Source organism: Megalopta genalis, chromosome 7 (assembly GCF_051020955.1).
Source record: "Megalopta genalis isolate 19385.01 chromosome 7, iyMegGena1_principal, whole genome shotgun sequence".
In the NCBI taxonomy this organism is placed as follows: domain Eukaryota; kingdom Metazoa; phylum Arthropoda; class Insecta; order Hymenoptera; family Halictidae; genus Megalopta; species Megalopta genalis.
In genome coordinates, this window is record NC_135019.1 from 2,579,702 (window position 1) to 2,601,012 (window position 21,311).

Genomic DNA, 21,311 nt, shown 5'->3' on the forward strand with positions numbered 1-21,311 from the left:
ATTGTGACACGTCATTATGAAGAGATATCTTAATATCGTGTTCTTTGTGCGCGATTTTGAGAGTTGTTTTCAACCGATAGAAATCGTTGCGGATAATTCAATATAATTGTTGAATACCTTTCGAGAACGCGTGATCATCGTATTCTCTTTCCTAGATGGTTTAATTGTGACACGTAATTATGAAGAGATATCTTAATATCGTGTTCTTTGTGCGCGATTTTGAGAGCTGTTTTCAACCGATAGAGATCGTCGCGGATAATTCAATATAATTGTTGAATATCTTTCGAGAACGCGTGATCATCGTATTCTCTTTCCTAGACGGTTTAATTGTGACACGTAATTATGAAGAGATATCTTAATATCGTGTTCTTTGTGCGCGATTTTGAGAGTTGTTTTCAACCGATAGAGATCATTGCGGATAATTCAATATAATTGTTGAATATTTGTCGAGAACGCGTGTCATAAATCGGTGTTACACATTCGGTCGCGAACAAGAATCGAGCCGTTTATTTTGAAAGTGGCATAAGTCACTTTTTCAGAAAAATCGAGTTAATGGTAACACTAATTACAATTGAACGGTATCTTTTCATTTTAAAAAAGAAAAAAGAAAAAAATAGTGACTCTTATGTCACTTTCAAAATAAACGGCTCAATTAACACTAAACCTACCAAGCAGTAATACTAACTGGCATGTAACTGCTTCACAAAAGTGAGAAGACCGAATTTGTTTGGAATTCGTGAAGTTTTTATTATAAAACTTGCTGCAATAATATGACTTATTCGAGCGTTTTGCACGAAAGAGTCTCGGAACTTTGCAGAATTGCGAAATAAGAAAGCGGTCGCTTTGACCGCGGTAGGTTTAGTGTTAAATAATTTTGATGTGCGCATAACTGTTTATGAAAATGTACGAGGAGGAAGGATACGAATGCTGTTGGAATAATTTTCTGAAAAGCATTTATCGCGAAACAAAAACTAAATCTAAATCATATAATTTACCATTATTATATTATAATTTAGATATTATAATTTTATTATAATATTATTTATTATCTATTATTTATTATAATATTATTTATTATCTATTATTATCTATTATCTATTATTTTTATTATCTATTATTATCTATTATCTATTATTTATTATCTATTATTATCTATTATCTATTATATTATAATTTACCATTATTGTTAATTTACCATCGTGGGTGACAAAATTAGTTTATCAGCGTGCTACAAATTGTGCACAATTTCACTAAATTTCAAAATATCTTGAGCCTTAGATGAAAAAACTTGGAATAATTACAAGAATATAAAATAAAATCGAAACTGCAAAATGAACAACAAAATTCAGTAATATAAATTCAGTGATATAATTTCGAAGAAATTGTTGGCGCGAAGAAAAATCATTTTCATTCGACGTGTAAAATATATTTCGCGAACCCGTTAACCACGTTTCAATCATGCATCTGTTCGGAGACTCGTGTCGGTGCAGCGTGTGATAAAGGTGAGAGATATTTGATATGTCGGGGAATGAGTTACGTGAGTTTACCTCGTGATGGAAGATCCGGTTGGATGGGATTACAGTTTATTTAGCTCTAGTTTTTATATAATATTTTTCGATGGAAATCTATTTGCCTTTCTCTTGCTTTACGACGGCGAGAGGATTATACGGATTATATTCATTATTATTATTATTATTATTATTATTATTATTATTATATATATATATTATGGATTCATTATTGATTATTTTTTGTCTTTTTACTTATTACTAATATTTACTTATTCATTTAACATACATAATAAACACATGCGTACATGATAAATGAAAAACGCAGGAAAAATCGAATACTTATAAAAGTTAAAAATTCAAATTGCTGCTGCAGAGTGGAATTCTTTCGTGATTCTTTTCTAATTTTATTTTTATAATAATGTAAACGCCATCGCGTAGGATTCGACCTAAAATATACTAAACATCTTGAAATTTGGGAATACGTTTTTGTTTTCACTAAAATTACAATTTATATTGCGAATTAACGTTACTTTTTACGCGCGACGAGTAAACTCGTCGTATGGCACAAAATTCTCCGTGACGAGTATACTCGTCGTGATAAAATATACTGTCACTTCTCCATGACGAGTATATTCGTCACGACACAGAAACTCTCCGCGACGAGTATACTCGTCGTGATAAAATATACTGCAATTTCTCCACGACTAGTATATTCGTCATGACATAAAATTCTCCGTGATAATTTTATCACGACGCAGTATATTTATACTGCAATTCCTCCACGATGAGTATGCTTGTCATGACACAAAATTCTCCGCGACGAGTATACTCGCCATGACACAAAATTCTCTATGACGAGTATACTCGTCATGACACAAAATTCTCTATTACGAGTATACTCGTCATGACACAAAATTCTCTATGACGAGTATACTCGTCGTGTCACAAAATACCGTCACTCCTCCACGACGAGTATACTCGTCATAGAGAATTTTGTGTCATGACGAGTATACTCGTAATAGAGAATTTTGTGTCATGACGAGTATACTCGTCATAGAGAATTTTGTGTCATGGCGAGTATACTCGTCGCGGAGAATTTTGAGTCATGACAAGCATACTCATCGTGGAGAAATTGCAGTATAAATATACTGCGTCGTGATAAAAGATTACAACAAAGCTCTCGCATCCGATTAGTCTATCCAATCATAACGATCATTATGCAAATAACAAAATGCCCACAGTTCTTAACTAAAACGCGTCGCGGTCGAAAACTCGTATCGCCTCGAGTTTCAAATAATGTTCACGTCGCTAAAGTTTGCATTTAATAAATTGGTAAAAATTTAGATGCGGTACGAGCAGAGACACGCTCTATTTCAGTTTATTTTTCTGCCGTTTACAATACCTTTCTGAAACGGATGTGTTCTCTGAACTCGAAATAACGCCGCGAGGGCAGACGGTTGATACACCGGATCACAGTGATTACACGAGCGTGAGATTTTAATTTGAAAATTTTCTGTCAGCGGCTCGGAACCCGTAAACAGCGAGCGCGGCCGCGCACAGGTTGATCTCTTCCACTTAACGTTGCACCTCAAGCGTAATAAAATGCGTCATTCACTTTCAAAGAAAACAGATCAATAGACTGTTTTGTCCGTATAAAGGCTTTTGCGGGACGCCCATGGGGTTCCATTAGCGCCCATCCAGCTTGACGCGGGAGGAATGACGGTTCCTGCAGCGTTTTACGATTCGGTAACGCGAGGCTCGTATATAACGTACCACACTTTCAGCTAAGAAATTACACTTCGTTCTAATTATACCGATATCGTTTTCCGCGTTCGCGATAATTTAGTTTCTGCAATTAATCTTTCGATTCTGTTGCGAATTTTCGGAAATTAGGGAATTAGACACGGGCTAAAAACGAAAAAGCTAAAAATAAAAAAAGCTAAAAATGGTTGACAAAATATTTCCTACTTTCGGTGAAAATCATTTAATAAATTAATTTATTCGTTCACGTTATTGTATGCGTGTATGTGTGTGTGAATTCTCATGTGAATACTAGTTCTCATATAGTTATATATATATATAGCTATATATTATAATATTATGTTATAATATATAATAATATGTTATAATAGCTATATTTTAGTTATATATATATAACTAAAATAATAATAATACTAATACTATTTATACTTATATTTATACTATATATATAACTAAAATATAGCTATTATAACATAATATTATAATATATAGCTATATATAACTAACTAAAATATATATATAATACTAATACTAATAATACTAATTTATATATATTTATATATATATTAGTATATATAAGTATACTATTAGTATTAGTATTATATATTTATTATATATATTATATATAATACTAGTTCTCGTGTGAATTCTCGTTACAGAAAATTTGCTATTTGTGATAGAACTTTTACAAAAACTGAAATATATTCGGAAACTTTGAATGTTCCAGCATATTTCGAAATGAGAAAAAAATAAATAATAAAACAAATAAATAAATTAATGATGCTTTTTCGCAAGAAACTGTGCACAGAGCGATCGACAAGATATTCATCGATGCTCACGAGGCAAAGGGTTAGGGTCGACGAAAAATATGACATATTATACGTTCGGTAATTTCGATGCTAATTATCGTCGGCAGCGCTACTAGGTCGTTCTCGTTCGAACAAATTAATTAACGCAGTACCTGTGTACAAGAGAAAGAAACACAACAGAGAGCCGCAACATTTAATGCCTTGGGGGAAAAAAGCAATCGCGAACGGTCCTTGCCGACTGGAAAAAAACGAATTGTTCGCAACTTTCCACGGACGTTTTTCATTCCGGAAAAAAATATCTCCAATTTTTCCGTTGCAAAATACATTTTTCAATCAACCCGCGCTTCGTTCGGCATACAGAATTATTTGCAACGAATCTGAAATATGCAAAATAATTTTCCGACGGTCTCTCTAGCTCGACCTTTTTTTGTTTTTATCAATTTATTCAGAGTTCAACTTTTCTTCAAACATATTTTTCAAAGGTTTGAACGATTTAATCCGGAATGTTTGGCAAAACTTTGGAATGGAAAATAGTATTAGTCGAGTATAAATTGTGGTTACGAGTCATAAAATGGTGCACGACTGTTGCATCCGAATAGGCGCCCTTTTTTTGTCTCCCACGAAGCATTATACAATATGGATGCACTGTCCTTCGAGGTCCAGGCACCTGAAATTTTAACAGTGGTTTTCTTAAAATAGCTTTCTCTGACCCAGTGAACGTGACATGTAAAAATTTGATCAGTCAAGTAACTCGAAGCTTGACAGATAAGGGTAGCGGGGAGAGCCGGTCATTGTGGGGTGGCCAGTTGCCACGCCTTTAGATTGTTTTCGGGGATAATTAACTTCGAATTTATCGAATATTAAACTCTTTTATTCTTTTATCTCGTTCATGCTTCAATGACAAGCGAACCAAAACCACAGCAATTGGTTACTTTACGGTAATTTCGAAAATTTCCTTTTTTCATCTAGATTATCAGTAAATTAATATTGCTCACGGTAATGTAAACACGTATAGAATTACATACAGAGTTACAGGAAGCATCATTTTTCGAATTATTATCCAGGCCAGTGTTGGCGAACCTTTGACCCGCGGGTCAGACACTGACCCAAGCAGGCTTTTTAAATGACCCACGCGTTGATTTTTATAAACTTAGTTTTTATATTGTAAAAGAGGGAACAAACAATCGAAAATATTAACGATATAAAATATATATAATATAAAATATAATATATATAATGGTATAATAATAAAATAATAATAATAATAATAGTAATAATAATATTAGTATAATAATAATAGTAATAATAATATTAATATAATAATAATAGTATAATAATAATAGTATATATAATACTATTATAATAATATTAGTATAATAATAATAGTATATATAATACTAGTATAATAATATTACTATAATAATAATAGTATATATAATACTAGTATAATAATATTAGTATAATAATAATAGTATATATAATACTATTATAATAATTTTAGTATAATAATAATAGTATATATAATACTAGTATAATAATTTTAGTATAATAATAATAGTATATATAATACTAGTATAATAATTTTAGTATAATAATAATAGTATATATAATACTAGTATAATAATAATATATAATAACTGTCGACCCATGAATCAATACTAAAAAAAAAAAATGAACAAAATTTGTCCTACTTCTCAAAAAGGTTCGCCATCACTTATCTAGACTATCAACTCTCAACCTAGCGTTTTCTTTCGATCAACAACGATCTCTCGACGCTAAACAACGTCGCAGTTCAAATCGACGAGAAATCAAAAATTTAGAAACGAGCGAAAATTGTTCAAGCCTAACAATTTTCATTCCTATACGAATAAATCGACTACACTGAACAAAACCACGTCAGTTCCATCGACACTGATTCACAGCAAAAACTCACAAAAACACAGTCACGACCACAATCACCCCCTGTCACACAGACCACCAGAACCTCGAAGAAGATCGTTCCGATCGCTTGAAAAAAATTCGAATACGACTTAACGAGCCCGTCAGCCATCGAATTACACAGTCCGAGGCGGTCCGCTCTCGAAGGCAAAAACTTCCGCCCGAGACCAGCTTGTAATCGTCGCGTCGAAACTAAAGTCGAAAACCCCCTTGATCGCCAGCGAAGCCGACTTCGCCCCCGGCGAAGTTTTGTCGCCGTGGTTTCAAACGGTTCGCGGGCTCCGCGTCCCCCGTTCCGTTACAATTAACGTCTGCGATACCACGTGTTGCTTCAGAATTCAAGTTTCGTCGGCGGGAGAGTGAACTCTCGAGCGAGCGCCGGAGCGCGAGGACAGAAGGCCGCAGTCATTGTTTTCCCACGCTCGATCGATAAGTGTCCGCGCTCTCTCTCTCTCTCTCTTTCCCTCTATTTCTCTCTCCGTGTGCGAGTTCCGCGCGAAAAAAACTTTCAACGGAAGACCGGCTTCGCGGCGGTCTCTAAAGGTTCCGCCGCGCGCGTATATATATATATATATCCGTGTGTATGTGCGCGGGGTGCGTGAGAGTGGGTGCGCGAACCTTCCGTTTCGTGGATAACAATCAAAGCGGCCGGAAGCTCGGCGGTTCTCCAGCTGGAAGATTACTCTTCCGGGAGCTCATAAATCCGCCGGGGGCGATTCCCGAGCACGCCTCGTGAATCTTGATCCGCTCGAAAGGGCGAAAGTGCGGGGAGGAGGAGGCGTGCGCGCGCGCGTCACGGCCCGCCCTTCGTTCGCCCCTCGCGTCCTCTAAGTACAACGAAAACGTTCGCGAGCCGGCTGAAACCGCTTCGGCGCCAATAAAAAATTCACCGCGCGATAAGAGACAGTTCCACAGGGGTTGGAAATTGGTTTTGAAATATCAATAGGCGAGCGGCGAACGCTGCGCGGCCCAATATCGAAAGAGCGAGCGAGAAAGGGAGAGAAAGAGAGAGAGAGAGAGAGAGAAGGGCCGAGTGTCGCTGATACGAAGAGCGGACGAGAGAAAGAAAGGGGTGTCGTCGAGGCGCGCCTCTGAAATTGCTGGTGTGTTACGGAAGATCCGTCGAGGAACACGAGGGCAAGATGGCCGAGAATTCGCTGCGGAGGAAGACCAGGTCGGCGTCGATCTGCGCGCCCGGGTTCTCCAGCATGGAGCAAATGCTGGAGGCGATGCCACCCTCGGGCGCCAGGGAACGGGACCGGATCGACAGGGAGAAGGACAGCGGGAGCGGCACCCCCGACAGCAGCACCCCGACCAGAAGACGCAGGCCCGCCACCAGGTCGCAGAGCGCTCGCGTTTCCGGCGCCAATAAGAGCATTCGACGCCGAGCAGCTGCCCAAGGTAAATGATACGCGATAATGTTAAGTAGCTTTTAATCTTCGGCCGGGAAAGCACGATCGTCTTGCTGGAGCCGGGGTTCCCAGAGGATCCAGAAGGCCCGGGAGAAGTCTCTCGCGCCTTCTCGATGATGATAACTCGCGGTATTAAAGTTCGCCGAGTCCCGGGCGAGTAATATCATGAACTCTGGATTTTACGCTTCTCGAGCGACAGCTCGACCGGAACTCGGCGCTGTAAAGAACTTTCAGATTTTAGGGTTCCTCGGGTTGCAATGGAGAAACCGACTGTGGAGGAAATGATGGTTTCGATTCGATGTTACTTTGGTATTCGTGGAGGAAATGTATCGCGAACGTTTAATAACTGTAGTGCTTGGAATGTTTGATTTAGTTTATTTTCATTTTTTGGGGGAGATTTTTATTTAGTGGTTACGTATATAATTTGCATTTTGCGATGGTTTCATAGGCTAATCGAATTTCAAACGTTGATGATAATTAAGAAGAAAGATTTTTGCAGAATTTTTCGTATTGGTTAACACGTTCTGCGATGAGCTGTTTTTATTTTATGCTCTTCATTTTTACTCTACTGGCTACAGTAATGTCTCTTTAATTGACGCTCAGATTGTCCATAAAAATAGAGAATTTAGGAAGTGGAGATACGATTATTCGATCCTTGCGATTCATTTTTATAGTCACGAATTGTCGACAACTTTAAAAACGAGCTGGAAGGTTCGAATAATCGTATCTCCTCTTCCCAAATTGTACATTTTTGTGCGCAATCTGAGCGTCAATTAGGGAGACATTACTGTATACAGAAATACGTGCGAATGTATGACGGAACGTCTGCTGATTTCTTTTTAAAATTGCTAGTAGTCATTTTGATTTATTGAAAAGAGCAAAGCTGCCAATTAATTGCGAAAACTAATTCCATTCGAACGGTTGGCAGACTCGCGCGGCTTATTTTTATAATTGCCGATTGTCAACAATTATAAAAACGAGTTGCAAGGCTCGAATAATCGTATCTCCTCTTCCCAAATTGTCCATTTTTGTGCGCAATCTGAGCGTCAGTTAAGGAGACATTACTGTATTTGATGTTTTACTAAAACTGGATATATTATAAGCGATTATTGATTGTCGTATATGTAGCAATAAAACAAACTTATTATGAGCTATTTCTTTTTAGTGGAAATGAATTCTTCGGTTCTTAATTTGTCATAAACTATTCTTTTAGCGCGTGAAATAAACATTTAAGCGTGTATCATCGGTGGTACACGTGGCATGGAACGTGTTAACATCAATAATAATAATAATAACAACAACAACAATAATAATAATAATAATAATAATAATAATAATAATAATAATAATAATAATAACAATAATAATAATAATAATAATAATAACAACAATAATAATAATAATAATAATAATAAAATGACAAATGTGCGCGAATGTTCGTACATTGGTTATGGCATTGGTTATGGCAGAGTTTAACGAAATTAATATTCATTTAATAAAACGACGGTTCCATTAATAATATATAGAGAGAAAGATTCGGTAATTTTAAGCGCAATTTGGAGAAAGGAGGTAAGATTACTTGAGCCTTGCTGGCTGGCAGTCTCGCGCGGCTTATTTTTATAATTATTACCCAATCGTCGAAAATTATAAAAACGAGGAGATTATGGCTCGAGAAGGAGGCGGCTCGAATGATCGCATCTCCTCTTCCCAAATTCCCCGTTTTCGTCGCCGAAGAAAAATTGGGGAGAATTAACTGCATATTCGAACCGATCGAGTTATTTGATTCCGCGAATTTCATTCAAACATTTGCACAGCGTAATCATCGCTGCACCGGTTCATTTGGTAAGCGTCAACATTTTGCTTGTAGCCCGTGAATTAATTATATCGATCCCCGTGATGTCGTTCGAACGTATCGCACTCATCGGTACGTTCTCTGTGTTCCCTCTTTTCTTCAAACGAAACAGAGAGTTTCGCTCGAGCTTTTTTTGCACCGAACGTTTCACGTTCACGCTAATAGCACGATCTCCATCGTATCGATTGGTTTGGCCAAGGCAAACCTTACGGCTCACCCTTTGCAAAAGTTCGTGTTCAGCGACGTAATTTTGTTAGCCAACAAAGAGCCGCCTTTGAATTTTCGTTGTTTTTCTTTCAGACGATCGTATCGGCGATCTAAGCTTCACTTTGTCCGTTGCTCTGATTGGCGCGAACCCTTTTCTATCCTCTGGGTTAATTGTATCGAATACTATGATATATATTGTTACAACATGTTGCACCGTTGAATTCGATACAGTAAATTCTCCCTAATTGGCGCCCGGATTGTGCACGAAAACGGATAATTTGGGAAGAGGAGATTATTGGATTTCATAATTATTCAAGCCCCGCGGCTCATTTTTTTTTCGTTGTTGACTGTCAACGATTATAAAAACCAGATGCAAGGCTCGAGTAATCTTATCTTCTTTTTCCAAATTGCGCTTAAAATGACCGAATCTTTCTCTCTATATATTATTAATGGAAACGTCGTTTTATTAAATGAATATTAATTTCGTTAAATTCTGCCATAACCAATGCCATAACCAATGTACGAACATTCGCGCACAATTGTCATTTTATTATTATTATTATTATTATTATTATTATTATTATTATTATTATTATTATTATTATTATTAATATTATTATTATTATACTATTATTATTATTATTATTGATGTTAACAGCTCAGATTATGCATAAAAGTGGACAATTTTGGAAGAGGAGATACGATTATTCGAGACTTGCAACTCGTTTTTATAGATGTTGACAATCGATAACTATAAAAAACGAGCCACAAGGCTCGAACAATCGTATCTCCTTTTCCAAAATTGTCCACTTTTATGCATAATCTGAGCTGTTAACATCAATAATAATAATAATAATAGTATAATAATAATATTATTATTAATAATAACAATAATAATAATAATAATAATAATAATAATAATAATAAAATGACAATTGTGCGGAACAGACGGAAATGGAGCTAAAAACAAGAGAGGCACTGCGCTCCGTTATTATTCATTTCATTTCCTTTCATAAATCGCGAGTATTATAATCGATCCCAAATGATAATCGGTAACTATAAAAAAATGAAACGCGGTGGTCGAATAATCGTATCTTCTCTTCCCAAGTTATCCATTTTTGTTTAGAAATTGAAGGGAAATTAGGGAGAATTTACTGAATTATCTGTTCTCGACAATATAAAATACTGTCAAAACACTCAAAACACTCTCGTTTAAAGGGCATATGTTACGATAAACAGAAAACTCTTTTCACGATCATACTTCACACGATCTCAAATTCGTCGATATTTTTTTTTTTAAAGGGAGAGTATATTTTTATCGTTATGACGTAATAACTAGGGTCAAGACCGAACCAAATGACCTGTAATACAGCGACCTTCGCGTTACCACGAGTGCAAAAATCTTAAACCTCGAGATAATCTCTTTATCACACACGTTCGAATCAAAGGATATTCGACTTCGACATTTTTTCAGATTACGAAGGCTAAGTAAAATATTGCAAATGATCGTGCGATTTCGTTCACTTTATATATAGTAACAGATGCATATCGTATTCAACGCTAGATTTACGGAGCCCGTCAAAATGGCGGGTTACTAATTTTTTAATTTACGATCATTCATATCGTAAAGATACATTTACGAGTTATTTGTTCAATTTGTACGTTACTTACGGCAAATTTTACGATAACGCTTGTTAAAAATCAGAACAAATGTCTTACTGTTACTTTTATAAACTAATATAAAACATATAATAATTATATACAATATATAATATAAATATTAATACAATAATATAAAACTGTTTTTGTTTGTGCTCCGTAAATCTAGTGTTAACAAACTACGCGCTATGATTTTGTTACCACCGTTTATTATTTTTTGTTATTAAACGCTTTTTCCCTGTAGACGCGATTTTCGACGAAGTCCAACTCGGATAGTGTCGAACAATTGTTTTTTCACGCCGAATTTGATCAAACTCGCCCCATCGAAACGATAAAGGATGAAAGCAAATATGATATTGGGTTGACAACTAAGTAATTGCCGATTTGTTCAATGAAATAACAAATTTGTTTTTACTTGGAACGAAGTTTAATCTGTAATGTATTTTCCATTTTGTTCGATGACCTTTCGCCGTCTCTCTGACAACTTGAAAATTCCACGCTCGTAGAAAGTCTGATCCTTTTCGGCCAAAAACTGAGTTAAGTGAGATTTTACAGCGTCATCGTCGTTAAAAGTTTTACCACGAAGGAAGTTGTCCAGGGATCGAAATAAGTGGTAATCCGATGGCGCGAGATCAGGGCTGTATGGTGGGTGTAACATCGATTCCCAACCAATATCCATCAATTTTTGCCGAGCGGACAAAGACGTGTGCGGCCTGGCATTGTCCTGCTGGAAAGTGACACCTTTACGATCGACCAATTCTGGTCGCTTTTCCTTGACCGCTGCATTCAATTTGTCCAGTTGCTAACATTCACGGATAATAAAAAATAACATAATAATAATAATGATAATTTTATAATATAACATTTACGGATATCATAAAAATGGGAGTGAGAGACATCTATAACTGAAATCGGCAATTACTTAGTTGCCAACCCAATAGTTTTCCGATTGACAGGTCGGCTTGTTACGAAGAGTAGCATGTAAATTGAACGGTCAACATCAACGCTCGAGCTGAAAAATCGTCGCCGCGAGCGTTTAAATACCGTCGATCGTCGGGACACCTTTATTTATTTGAGCTGATCCTATTTACTCGGCGCGAAACACCGGGGATCGGCACCGTTCGTACGTGTTTAAATCGTAATTAGCGGTTCGTCGAGTGTCGCTTCTCGACGATATATCGTTAATCAGCTTTGCGCTTCGAAAGCTGCCAATCCGATGCGAATTTTGATGCGTCACGGGATTCGTATATTTCCCGATCGATCGATACGATAGGACAGACAGAAACGTTCGAATATAATGAAACGTGTAATTAAACGAGGCCATTCGAGGACGCTTTTTCCTCGGCGAAAATGCCCTCCGCGGCTTCCTCGACTAGTTACCAACGAGAAGACCAATTAAAGGGCGAGTACGATTTTCGAATCATAAGTTAGTCGGCAAGTCGTCGGTCGAATTCGCTCTCCGATTGGGCCGCGTTTATTTTGTTAATAAACATTAGGTTGGTGCGCATGAAACGTCGGATTTTTCAGTGAACGTATAAAATTGCATATCTCTTTTCGAAAGCTGTTCATTCAGTCAAAATATGCTCCGTTCGCTTCGATACACTTTTGCCAACGAGATTTTAATGCATATTAATGCATATTAATGCAACTTAGTGCATATTAATGCATCTTAATGCATTTTAATGCATTTTAATGTATTTTAATGCATTTTAATGCTCTATCTAAAGAAATTCTGATCTTTAGTAACCCTGAGATGGGGTATTATTCAGACTTTCTTCATTTTCATACCGTTTAGCCCGTAAAAACTGTTCTAAATGTTTAAAAAAATATGAAGATCGGTTGGCGAAAGATCCGCCGAATAAGTCGGATGCTGCAAAATTTCATATTTTAATTCATTTCATTTCGCAATTGTTTCGTACGACGTATGGCTGCCGAGCGTTGTATAATTTTCAATTTTTCATGCGTTTCGTTGATGCACTGGCAGAGTACTTTTCGACAGTAATTATCTTCGCAGTTCGAAGGAACGAGTAATGAATTACTCCGGTCACATTCGTTTCCACGAATGCTTTCGGAGCATCGTTTTTCACAGACGTTTCAGATTTTCCAAGCGCGGTTCATTTTCTAGGAAATTTCTAAAAAATCACCGGACCGAAAATTTTCAACCGAACACTGCACTTTTCGATCGTTAACAGCAGTATTCTCCCCAAACGCCCGGTTTATATTGCGTGCAGCTTTCGCAGCATTATTAGCGAGTTTATACGCGTTTAAAAAAATTACACGAATGTCGAATTACGCGAATTCGTATCCTTACGAAATTCAAAACGAACAGCAAAATGGTACATTTTTGATAAGAGTGTACACTTTTGAGAAAATCTTTTTCGTCGAAACGTGACCCCGGCAATGGACGACTATACGACTATAAACGAGGTTATGCCAAAAACAAAAGCATAACGAAAACAGGGAGACAAACGTTCGCGTTCGACAAAGAAAATCCGACGTTTTATTAGCACCAATAACTAATAACTCGTCGACGAAGCCACGGGGGACATTTTCGCCGAAGAAAACGCGTCTTCGAATCACCTCGGGGACTACAGGGTGTCCCAAAAATGTTTCGCAAACCAGAAATGAGAAGTTCGCGGGGTCATTTGTAGTAACTTCTTCCTTTACAAAAATGTTCTCCGAGGCTTCGTTCACGAGTTATTAACGAAAAACACTGACCAATGAGAGGCGAGCTCGCCTAGCGCTTGGCTGCCGAGCCAACCAGCGCACGAAGCCCAGTTCCGCTGATTGGCTCGGCCGCCTTGCCCCGGCATATCTCACCTCTCATTGGTCCACCCTTTTTCGTTAATAACTCGTAAACAAAGCCGTGGATCGCATTTTCGCCAAGGACAAACTTACTTCAAATTACCTCGGGAACCTCCTATTCTCGGATTGCGAGACATTTTTGGGACATCCTCTGTATAATACCTATTCGATCCGAGCATACCTATCGAGCATAATACCTTAATAATAATAATAATAATAATTCTTAATAATAATAATAATCGGAGCATAATACCTATCCTTAATAATAATAATAATAATTCTTAATAATAATAATAATCGGAGCATAATACCTATCCTTAATAATAATAATAATAATTCTTAATAACAATAATAATCGGAGCATAATACCTATCCTTAATAATAATAATAATAATTCTTAATAACAATAATAATCGGAGCATAATACCTACCCTTAATAATAATAATAATCGGAGCATAATACCTATCCTTAATAATAATAATAATAATTCTTAATAACAATAATAATCGGAGCATAATACCTATCCTTAATAATAATAATCGGAACATAATACCTATCCTTAATAATAATAATAATCGGAGCATAATACCTATCCTTAATAATAATAATAATAATTCTTAATAAAAATAATAATCAGAGCATAATACCTATTCTTTCTGGAGCACGCTGTACATTTCCGTCGGATAATGAACGGATTTACCGATCCCCCGAGAATTTTCTTTACGAGGTCTTCGAACGCATTAGCATATTCGCGTGATCAATTCTCATCGTGCGCGAGAAGGAGGAGGGGGGAGGGGGTGTTGCCCGCGTATCGACGCCACACGTGAATACGTGAAAGAGCACGCACGCACCCACGCACCCACGCACGTACGCGGGCAACGTTGCTCTCTCTCTCTCTCTCTCTCTCTCTCTCTCTCTCTCTCTCTCTCTCTCTCTCTCTCTCTCTCTCTCTCTGGCCGTTCAGTGCTTTTGACCCTCTGTCTAACCATCCGTTTTTTAAATTCGCTGGTCGAAGGGCGCGGAACGTGCGCCGTCGAACGCGGCCGACGGGTCTGGGTCATTCTGACCCACCGTAAAACTTTATTGCACGCGCGGTTCTCGAGAGATTTGAAAGCTTCCAAGCACCGTGTACGTGTTGCACGGTAATAGACCGGGATAAACATATGCGCTCTTTCTTGTGCTATAGCCCGTCTGCTCGCTGCAAATTTTGCAATAACTCTGCCATCTTGGATCACTTGTAAACCGTTCGCCGGATAAACATTCTCCCGTGTCGGTTGCGAGAGACACAGAAACTCCACTCGGTTTATTACGCCTTTTAACTTCTCCTGGCGCTGCGCGATTTATTCCGCAGCTACGACCGTCGTAACAGGTTCACCGTTGTTGATAGACTTCCTCGCCGGCAAGAGCAAAAGCTGATAGTTATTATGTTGATTCTAGCGTCGCGTGTCTTATTTTCTTGTCTTTGCCACGAGTCCATAGAATTGTTCGAAGTCGCAACCGTGACCGCGGATTCGTTTCCCTTGCTTTCTTGCTTTGCGTGGAAAGAGATTCGCGTTTTCGCCTTTCGCGGTTCTGCGATTCGTTGCATTGTTGAATATTCGGTGAGAAATCGCACGAAATAATAGTATATTGTATATAAATTATATAAATAATAGTATATATAAAAATATATATGTAAAATATATATAATAAAAAAGAATATAAATAATAATATACGCAAACACCGGTGATACATAAATATTGCTGTAATGATTTTATATTTATCTGTGTGCTTATATATATTATTATTATATATATTATAATAATATATATGTTATATATATTTTATATACATTTTTATATAAGCACACAGATATATATATATTATATATAAATAATAATATATATAATACCAAAAATATATAAATAATAATATATATAATAACAAAAAATATATAAATAATAATATATATAACAACAAAAGTATATATAAATAATAATATATATAATAAAGATATATATACATATAAATAAAAAATATATATTTTATTTTATAATACTCTGGATGTATTCTCTGAACGATTTTTCACTCAGCTCGGCTTTCGATTTCAGCTGCACAACACCACCAAGGCACGGTGAAGTCTGCCCACTGCAGCAGCGAGCCGAGATTGACGGACAATGACATCAGCCCCGGCCTCAGAAGAAGAGGAAGTCGAAGGGGGCAGAGCATGCACCACACTCATCACAGGAAGAGCAATGCATTTTTAGACGTTCCTGACACCTCGTCCCAGATGTCGTCGAGGGAAGACGGCGAGGACGAGGACAGTTACAGGCTCAGAAGCTTCAGTCTCACCAGCAAAGGTAAGACATTCGACAGAATCGAATGGACAGCGGATCTTTACGCAAAATGATATGCACGTTATTCTCGATTTACAAAAATTATTAGGAATCAGACAGGATTCTCGGGTGACTCCTGTTTCATATAGGATATATATATAGTGCAAAATATATATGCAAAAAATAATGCAAAATAAATGTAATATATATAGTGCAAAATATATATAATAAATATATGTATTGCAAAATATACATGCAAAATATATATAATAAATATATGTAGTGTAAAATATGCATGCAAAATATATATAATAAATATATGTAGTGCAAAATATGAATGCAAAATATATATAATAAATACACATCGTGCAAAATATACATGCAAAAAATACATATATATTTTACATATATATACCTGAGAATCCACTTGAGAATCCTATCTGATTTATAATAATTTTTATATATATAGAATATAATGCATAGATAAGTGCTTGGAACGCTTCGGCACGCAACATTGGAATCCACCTCCTGACTACCGCCGCAGCCTCTCGCTCCCCGCGTTGCCTCCATCGGCTTACCACCGCAGCGTCTCGCTCCCCGCGTTGCTTCCATCCGCTGTGAGCCAGTGGAAGCAACGCGGGGAGCGAGACGCTGCAGCGACAGTCAGGAGGCGGAGCCCAATGTTGCGTACCGAAGCGTTCCGAGCACTGGTATAGACACTCCTGAATTCTCTAAATAGTTCTTCCGGTTTAAACTGTGTATACAAATTACTATCGTTCAGAATGAATGTTTTTAGCTCCTTACGATTTCATTCGCGGCTTTACGATTACAGTAATAATAATTGTACCTAATTGACGCTCAGATTGTGCACCAAAATGGACAATTTGGGAAGAGGAGATACGATTATTCGAGCCTTGCAGCTCGTTTTCATAGTCGTTGGCAATCGACAACCATAACAAAAGAGCTACAAGGCTCGAACAATCGTATCTCCTCTTTCAAAATTATCCATTCTTATGGATAATCTGAGCGTCAATCGGAGAGACATTACTGCAGCTCTTCTTTGTCGCCGAGAATAAAACAATTAACCTCGAACGTAAACGTGCTCTGATCACCGAGCACCGACAACAGGAACTTCAATTTTGTTTCGACATGCGGATAAATTAACTGAACCGTAATTTAATCTTCGTAACAAGGGGAACGGGATGTTATAGGGCAAAGAGTAAACTCTCGTCCGAAGCGAACACGAAATCATAGGAATTTATTTAATGGAACAACGTCTGAAAAGTTAAAGTTCATCGCGACGATTCCTCCATATCCCTCTGACCCGATGCACTTTCACATTTTCTTTCTTGGTACTGCAGTACGCGCGATTTTCTTTATACTATGTTGCAATTTGATGCGTCAACTTGACGATCGCAGGGAACCCGTTGCTACGTCGATATACGTTTTTCTCTCTCCGAGAGAACGATATCAGCGATAAAAAAGCCCTTTGTTCGGCACAGGCAACGGAATGAAAATAGTTGCGAAAGCCGGATAACCGGACTGCGATTTTTATGCAAATTCCTACGTACATTTTATAAAAATAAGAACCAGGGAAACATTGATTTCGCTCAGTACGTGGACTGTTCGTTTTTTTCGCATTACATTCGAAACTTGATATCTTTTTCCCGGCCGCTGATTCGTTTGTAAAATAGGTCAAATATGTCGTATTTTTTTGCAGTAAGGTCTCCGGAGGTTTCTCGTTTTCATGGTGGAAAATATCGAAAATTAATTCCGGCGAATTTTAATTAGAATTCGTTCGGTGTTGGCAATATCCGCAGAACGCAATAAAGGATTTTGAGAAATGTGTATTATGAGTTTAAAAAATCGCAAAATTATAATATAAAGATATTCTTTGCTTATATAGAGATGGGGAACACGATAATATACAGGGTGCCCCAAAAATGTCTTGCAATCCGGAAATTGAGAGTTCCTCGGATTATTTGAAGCAGCTTCTTCCTTTACAAAAATGTTCTCCGAGGCACCGTTAACGAGTTATTAACGAAAAACAGTGGCCAATAAGAATCGACGCGAGGCGGCCCAGCCAACCAGCGCGCGAAGCCCAGTTCCGCTCGTTGGCTCGGTCGCCTCGCGCCAGCCGAGCTCGCCTCTCATTGGTCACTGTTTTTCGTTGATTACTCGTTAACGGTGCCTCGGAGAAAATTTTTGTAAAGGAAAAAGTTGCTTCGAACGACCCGAGGAACCCGCCATTTTCGGATTGCGAGACATTTTTGGAACACTCTGTATTATGATATATACTACTGACAAAACGAAACGAAAATTACTTTCGAAATGACTTATTAATTTCGTTCTTTAACGAAAAAGTTAACGAAGAAGTCAAAAGTGACGAAGGAAGGTGCGAATGCAGCTACGAAACGGCTGTTTGAGAACAGAATGTGCCAAAAACAGGTCGTCGTAGCTTTCCGTCTGCTAAGACGTACTTTAGGAGATCGATGTAAAACAATTCGGGCAGGTAAGACCGTAGATTTGACACGGCGAATTGATAGATTTGAGAAGCTTTCGCCAAGAAATTGGAATGCCGATAGCTTTCCTATGCGAAAGGTCAAGATGCCAAGATACCATCGAGTAAGGTTGCATTTTTGAAATTGGCATACGATTTGGCGGAACAGTCAAAATTATTTCGCGCTACAAGTCGCTCGGTACATCATTTTCGAGGAATAATTTAACAGAGATCGGGCGCAGTGAATCGGGTATAAAAAATTCGCTGCTGTGCAATGTGTGCACTGCTCTGTTAAAATATTTTCTATTGACATATTTGTTTACTATATATATATTTATTTATATATTATTATTATTTATATATTATTATTTTACATACTGTTTATTATATTATTATTATATTATTATGTTTATTATATATTATATATATTTTTATATTATATTACACATTTGTTTATACTTAAATAATTACTAACTAAATAATTGTATTTAAAAAAGCATTGCGAAGTGTAACTGTTGCTCGAGTCGCAGAATTCGACATCGTACGCAAAAAATGCGGTAAGTTATGTTAAATGAAAATTCTATGAGACAGAGAAACTATTATGGATTTCGAATTAAGGTTGCTTCGAGTGCAAAGGGTTAATACTGCGAAATTGTAGTTGAAAATTCGATGATGCTTAAAAGAAAAACATTGCGAAGTGCAACTGTTCCTCGAGTTATTGCGAGAATTTTGTGACTCGAGCAACAGTTGCGCTTCGCAATGTTTTTCTTTTAAGCATCATCGAATTTGTTAAAAACTTAAAAAAGCATCGAGAAGTCTAACTGTCTCTCGAGCCACAAAATTCGAATATAGACAAATTCGACGACGTTAAAATCAATTTGAAACGTGACAAAGCAATTTTCGATGGCGCCTCAGAGTCGCCGCTCGAGTGCAAAGGGTCGAATTAGTTAATTTATTAATTTTACCTTCATACTCGCACGAAAAATTTGCACTACACCGGATCAACCTTGACATAACGATTCAACTCGCTGTTCCTGTTCACTGTCGCCGCTCGGAAACTGCAAATGTTCCCGCAGAATCAACCGTTCAACTCGTTCGAGCACGATCGCGAAAAGAAAATCGACGTCGTTCAACCGCCTCGTTGTCGAAGAGCTCTCTCTCTCTCTCTCTCTCTCTCTCTCATCCATAGAAAGCGAAACAGTTTCGAATGTAATAAAGTTAACACGCTCGAAAGCTCTCCTTTGTTCGTTTAGTGTGCCCGTAACGCACGCAGCCGGCAGCATGAACGGGTTAATCCAACGAATAATTCTTTCGCGTTATTGTGTCATAGAATCCGCGCTGGATGCGAACGCTATTGCGTTCTCCATTGTTCCCCGTTGCAACAATATTATCCCCCGATCGTCGAGCAAAGCGTTCGCGATTCGAACCGATCGTTTATCGACCCTTTTTGTTTCAAAAGCGAAGCGAAAGATCGGCGAGCTGTAATTTCTTAAAGGCGCAACAGTCTTGAACCGTTGCACAGTGGGCTGGCTCGAGAAATTCAGTGACACTCTGTTATAACTTTTGAACCATCGAAGATATTGCAATGAAATTTTCACCAAAAATATAACTATTTTAAAAAATAGTTGTTTTCAGCTATAGATAATTAAATTTTCTTTGCACTTGTTAAACAATAATTTTTAATTAATTTTCATTGACACTTTTTGTGAAAAAAGATTGTTTAAATATAATGTTTTACAAAGTTTACTTATATTCTTCATGTTGTATGGAATAATTGAAAATGTTAAATATCTGTCGATTTACAGACGAAGAAGCGTTTTGTTATACCGACTGGAACACGGAGAGATTATCGTAATAATTTACAATCCGGTTCGTCTTGGTATGTAACTTTTACAGAATTACGTAGAGAAAAGTATCCTGAAAATATACCGTTTGTCCGAAACCGTGATTTCTTGGGTGTCAAAAGATGTTCCTTGTCGAATGTAAAGAATTTTTACACTTTTTCTATTTTATTAAACATTATATTTTTCATATATAGGATACGATAATCGTAATTTAAGCTACTGTTTCCTAACGAGAAATATCGCCTCCTAATGTTAGAATAGAAAGCAAAGGAAAAAATCAATTAGGTTCGTCGGGACATTGCGAGGAAAAGTAGCATATGTTTTGGCGTCGAATGTAGCGTTCGAAATGTTCAACTTTAAATTGTCGCAGCTGTTACAATTTATGATCATTTTCATTAATATTTCCACTTTCGAGGGTAATGGACATTTATCGAGCGATAAAAATTCACTGGACATCGATATGAGAAAATTAGGTTTTTGTCAAAAAGTCACTAAAATCTTCGATCCGGCCCACTGTGCGTCGGGATCGCCGTGCGAAAAGGGACGAAGACAGAACGAGCAGCGTCTCTATCATATTGGGTTGGCAACTAAGTAATCGCCGATTTGTTCAATGAAATAAAAAATTTGTTTTGCTTGCAATGAAGTTTAATCTGTAATGTATTTTCCATTTTGTTCGACGACCTTTCGCCGTCTCTC

The 21,311-nt window shown here is 37.2% G+C and overlaps 1 protein-coding gene across 2 annotated transcripts in view; it reads left to right on the forward strand.

Moving 5' to 3' along the window:
* Rgk3 (Rad, Gem/Kir family member 3) overlaps window positions 1–21,311 on the forward strand; it is a 102,839-nt gene that overhangs the window by 2,047 nt on the left and 79,481 nt on the right. The window contains exons 2-3 of one of the 2 annotated variants that reach the window (XM_076523905.1): window positions 7,137–7,420; window positions 16,047–16,295. In XM_076523905.1, the coding sequence (XP_076380020.1) occupies window positions 7,162–7,420; window positions 16,047–16,295 (508 nt within the window). In that variant the 5' untranslated portion in view covers window positions 7,137–7,161. Of the gene's footprint in view, window positions 1–6,354; window positions 7,421–16,046; window positions 16,296–21,311 lie in introns of both variants that reach the window. The other variant, XM_033467072.2, reaches the window with a different exon arrangement.